At 36.0% G+C, this 5,512-nt stretch overlaps 1 protein-coding gene across 1 annotated transcript; it reads left to right on the top strand.

Annotated features, from left to right (window-relative positions):
- The first annotated feature begins 1,071 nt into the window (after nucleotides 1-1,071).
- On the top strand, nucleotides 1,072-5,105 carry LOC104605198 (protein FAR1-RELATED SEQUENCE 5). Its single transcript, XM_088896435.1, has 3 exons — nucleotides 1,072-2,244; nucleotides 3,837-4,465; nucleotides 4,587-5,105. The coding sequence occupies exons 1-2, from the start codon at nucleotides 1,702-1,704 to the stop codon at nucleotides 4,077-4,079; spliced, it is 786 nt and encodes a 261-aa protein (XP_088752561.1). The 5' UTR covers nucleotides 1,072-1,701; the 3' UTR covers nucleotides 4,080-4,465; nucleotides 4,587-5,105.
- Nucleotides 5,106-5,512: the final 407 nt, after the last annotated feature.

The raw sequence follows: 5,512 nt of genomic DNA, 5'->3' as shown, positions 1-5,512 counted from the left end.
AGGTAGTAAACTGGTTGGTTCTGAGTGGACTTTCACTAGTTCTATAGTCCTAGTCATCTGAGAGAAAGAAATGCACTTTAGGAAGAGTTGTAAGCATCCAAAAAATCTCTACAAGGGGCTGTGGTGTATTGGAAGTGGTTCCTATGCAATTTAATAACTCTTGAGAGAGAGAGAGAGGGATGGAATGAATAACAAGTACGAAAATATTTTATCATTTTATGAATACTTGCTTTTGAAGAGACTTTCAGAAGCTTCATGCTGATTTGACTTTATTTGTCCATGCGATTTATCAGCTTGATCAGTTCTTAGTTTTTACAAACTAGAGCATTCTGTAGTGTTTCTCAATCTGCTGAGGGTTAGACTGTCATGGGATTATTGTTTGATCCTCCTAGCTTTGGATGTATAAGATGATGCTTATCCCATAATGTGGGCATTGAAGTGGGGCTGAATTTTCTTTTTCTTTTTTGACTTGCATAGTTTTCTCTTCTAGGGTGTTGTAGTCATCTTACAAACTTAGTGAGTCCATCCATGGATATTTTTCATATTGAAAGTGCAAAATAAGATACCTGACAGCCATGATATAAACCTACAATTTATTTTTGGAGGTGTTAGAGGTGTTAAAATTGTCAAATGTCAACAGATCCCTACATCATCTACACCCTCCTAGATCATGCCCAACCAAGAATCTGTTCAACACTGCTCCTATAGATTTGCCATGTTTGAGTTTTCTATCAAACTCCCTCAGAAGCAAAAAGACAAATTTTAAAATAATCGTAACATCAAGATGCTTCATTATATATCAAGAACATTGTATCAGTGCAATTATTTGAATAATTTTGATTCAAACTTACTTCTAAATATATATGATGAAATCATCTGAAGTAAATGAAATAAATTTCAGCACTGGTTCCGACTCATGCACATATTTCAGGTTTGATAGACAGATGGAATTGCATAGAGCTTAGGCTGCAGGAGTTGTGTCATTATCATAGTCAGAACTCAAGAGGTGAAGGAGGTGTTTTATACATCTTTTATTCAAGTTGAGGAGCATAAAAGTAACAGGTATGCTTACGTGCATGATATGAAGATCGGAGATGATTGATATACTTCTGTTGGCTAGAATTTCAAAGTTCAGTTATGTGATTATAGACATTGAATACCTCCATTTGTTGCCAACTTCCACACTTACAACTTGAACCAACTTGGACAAGTTATGATATTGCTTATACAATATGGTGTGGTTTAGCTGCACTAGACCTAAGTACACCTCCCATATAAAAACACCAAAGCAAGGCACAGGGCAATCCCAAAAAAATGCCTTGCTGCCTTAGGCGTTGCCTAAGTATTGCCTTGAAAACCATGATAAGTGAGATAAGGCAAATTGTGATGACGATGATGATGGTGGTACTTTTTATTACTGGTTATTTCACATTTGAAGTTTTGAATTAGTCCTTTCTTTATATCTGGTTTGAGTTTGTTTCTTTATTTTATTTTGGGCTGTCAAGAGGATGCAAAATTGATGGTAAGAAGGGAAATTTGAAATCTCTATTTACTTATATAGCTTTTATCTTTCATGGTGGAGGTCTGCATGATGGAATGGATTCCTCAAATGGGAATATGCAGTGCCTTTTTGCCTTTTGACATTTTATGCCCTTAAGACAGTGGGTGATAAATTAAACATCTATTTCTCACAGGAATGTAATGGCAAGCACATCTAGCCAGGGATTTGATTTGATGGGAAGCAGCAGGGTTATGGATGATGAATCTTTGAATGAGCTTGAAACAGTAGAAGACTGTGATGGTGTTAGTGGAAATGAAAAGATGATTGAACCTCCTGCTGAAGGATTAACCGCAAATGTGGAACATCCAGAGCCATATGTTGGGATGGAATTCACTTCATCAGATGATGCTAGGGACTATTATTGTGTATATGCCAGACGAAATGGTTTCACAATACGTGTAAACCGTAAACGCAGATCACGTATAGACCATGCTGTTATTGGTTATGATTATGTATGTTCAAAAGAAGGCTTTCAGCGAAAGAAATTTTTGAGGGAAGATAGGATCATTCGTTTGTCAAAACAAACAAGGGTAGGATGCAAGGCAATTTTAGTTATAGCTTATAGAAGAGATGGAGGGAAATGGGTTGTTACCAATTTTGTAAGAGAGCACAATCATGAACTTATGGTACCTAGTGAAGTGCCAGTGAGGCGACAGGATAGACCTGATAAGGCACTCAGCGAGGTATGCATTAGACCAACTGTTGTAGGATGGTATTTGAAAGCAAATTATTGCCAGTATTGTTTCCTTGAATGAGATGATTAATGATCTCAGAATATGGTATTAGAGTTGTGCATGAATTTGAACTTTACACATAAAAAGATTATATATGAGTTTGATCTCTACATTCTAAATTTTTGTCTGCTCCAAGTCCATCCTTCACAAACACCATAATATGTTAATGCATTTTGTGATATAATTCACTGTTTCCCCTGGTTTTTGCCATTACATATGTTTGATATGATGAGCAACTTCAACAAACAAAGACAGTGGTAAGGATACCCATTTCATCCTTCTAGAGTTGTAATGTATTTCCTTTTATTGTGTTCCACAAGTTCAAATTCCAAGAATTATGTGCTTTGTGCCTTAAAATTGTACATGAATGTTTTTTTAAGAAAATTCTTGTGGCACTGATTCACTTTCTTCAAAATGAGATTTCGTCATGACTCATGAAATTGAAATATGTATCTAGCTTATAGGCATATCCTATAAAAACGTAATTTGATTAATTGTATCAATAAAATTCTTGTGGCACTCTTACACCTCTCATCCAGAAAAATGAACATTGTATTTTTTGTTTTTAAATCTTTATCTATCCACCTATATATAGCTTACTAGATTAATCCCTCCTTTTAGATGGTATGCTTGATTAAATTGGCATTTAACATAGAGGCAGACGTAGTAAACTGAAAATGCAGTAGACCTCTAATATGCATTTAAAAAGGGACATTACCCAATGTTGGTCCTAGCAATCTTGGGTCTTGGGAGGAGTGGAATGGATAATGACCTAACCTTTGGCACCTTTTTTTTGCAGAAAGTGGCCACTCAGACTCAAACCTTCATTCTCATGCTTGTCAGCCTTGGTTTTACCATTATAATTAAGAATAAAAATACAAATATTAAATACCCTTGAGGTGATAGTCTAATGCATTAATGTTACAAAGGACTCTTACACACCCTTGATATTCTAATTCACCAAATGTGTTCCTACTTTTTCTAAATGCTTAAACTAGGATGGTGAACTGGGTAACTTAATTTTGATAGTGTAGATGACAGACATTTAAGAGGGGTTGGGAGTTGAGGGCCACCCATGATGTGCTTGGCCTGGGTCAGGAGTGATCTGGTTGTGCTCCAAACCAGGTACTGCATTCTAAATGGTGTTATGTACGAAATTGTTATTATCATGATCTTGGTCGTAGCAAACTATTGTCTAGAACTAGAATACACCATTATGCTATAAGACATGTAAATCAATAATGCTATATCCAATGCTTGCTTTTTAGGGTGCTAAAGGATCAACTTTTTCACTCAACTTTTTCACTCAAAATAATAAAAAAGTGATGAGTGCTATAAGTGCAACTTCCAATACTGGTTTACAAATATAAAAAATGTTCCTAATCAGTAGCTCAGATGGGCCTAATTAGGCCAGTTATTAGATCAGAAGTTTGTCTAAGCAGGTCCAAGTGAAATTGTATGAATTGTCAACACGGGATTTTCCTTGCTGTCCTCTGCAATCAACTGAGGTTTGTTATGTATTCTTGTTTATTATGCCACAGGATGAAAAGGATAGAAGAATCCGAGAATTAACCAGCCAGCTGTACAATGAGAGGCAACGATGTCAAAGACGGTGTGAAGCATATGAAGAACGGTGTGCAGCATATAAGATACAGTTGAGAAGTATTTTGAATGAAATTGAGATGCACACAGAACACTTGACAAAGAAAGTTCAAGATGTTGTTCAGTACATAAAAGAAATTGAGGATGAAGATCCTGATATAAGGTTGCACCCACTCAAGTGAAGCAAGTATTCTTTTGTTGAATGTGCTGGTCATGGTTGTTGTACTTTTTCAATGGTATAATTATTTAATAATCTTAATTACATTTTAGCAATTATCTCAGGAGATGAATGTTAGATTGAATAAAGGGGAGCCAAACACCACATGAGGCCACTTCACCAGTTTGTCAATTAGGGCTGCAACTTGGTTCAGTATGGGGCTGGGAAATCTCAACCCTAAGTTGGGTAGGACTTGGTTTAGATAATCTGATCCAAATATGCTTGTTAACCGGGACCTGTTAATCCATACCATGAAATTTCCAAAATGAAGACAGTCAAGCCCCAGAAGAAAGAAATGTAAACATACTTTCACTCATCTCAAATCAACTTTCCCTGGCATGCCTGATGCAGGTAGGGATTTTTTTTTATTTAATTCTGCAGTCCTTCTCTAATGGTGATTCCACGAGTTAAAATACTTGCATACATCATGTTTATTTAACATTTAGTTGGTGTGTTTGTCTCTGTTGGACAGGCTACAACTTTGTTGGAACTTACAACTTCTACAATTGACATCACCAGGACCACCACATATTCTGGAACCTGAAGCTGGTGGAATAGAAAAGATCATTTACTTTGTTTCAATCCATCAAGCATTGGGGGATGTTCCTAGAATTGAGAATGGGACATTCGTAGCAGCTACAAGTTTGACCAACTCGTGGCCTTGAGCATTGTTTTGTTTCTTTTCTTAGTTTTAGGTAATAATAGATGCGGTTTTATCTATTTACAACATTTTTTTGAGGCGCATCTATTTACAACATTAATTTTCTTAATTTTGTCTTTTCTATATCCATTTTCCATATGGTTCCTTTCGAGTCTAGAAAAGGTGCATCTCTCTCTCTCTAACCTCCACACTGTTTTATAGCACTTAACTACAGCCTAAGCTTCTCGAATTTCTCCTCTACTTGCAAGAAAACACAGATCAAAGTATACATGTTATTTTGGATTCATGGCCACAGTTGGAATAAGAAAACAAAGGAAAAGTTCAGCTCAATTGGTGACCACAGTTAGAATAAGAAAGAAAAGGAGCTCAATTGATATGTTTTTGGACGACTATGGATACTAGTAACTGAAACATAAAGATATGCAAGAGATTGAAATCGTAAAATCTAATTGATTTCTATATGGCAATAATTGTAATCATACAATTATCGTATCAAGAAAATGGATCGCGACTCTTTGACATAGATCTTTGTATGGTATCCATGGCAGGTCAACCGAGGAAGAAAATGTCCGGGGAGAGGAGATCAAAAGAACTCTTGACTTGGGCCTCTTGGATCACGAAAGAACAAGATATAGCACCCTTCAATGTGTTGTATTGGCCCAAAAAACTATTGTTTAATCTGAAATATTCGATAGTTAATGAAGAGTGCTCTTTTTTTATTTTTCCTTTTTAAGCCT

This window comes from Nelumbo nucifera, chromosome 1 (genome assembly GCF_055504915.1).
Source record: "Nelumbo nucifera cultivar China Antique chromosome 1, China Antique-T2T, whole genome shotgun sequence".
NCBI classification, from domain to species: Eukaryota; Viridiplantae; Streptophyta; class Magnoliopsida; order Proteales; family Nelumbonaceae; genus Nelumbo; species Nelumbo nucifera.
The sequence above is the reverse complement of the archived record's forward strand: the minus strand, read 5'-3'. Positions and strand labels throughout refer to the sequence as shown.

Bases quoted from the DNA above. Each gene is read 5' to 3' on its own strand.
- LOC104605198 (XM_088896435.1), top strand. From the start codon at position 1,702: ATGGCAAGCACATCTAGCCAGGGATTTGATTTGATGGGAAGCAGCAGG. The intron at 2,245-3,836 runs GTATGCATTAGA...ATTATGCCACAG, and splicing joins CTGATAAGGCACTCAGCGAG to GATGAAAAGGATAGAAGAAT.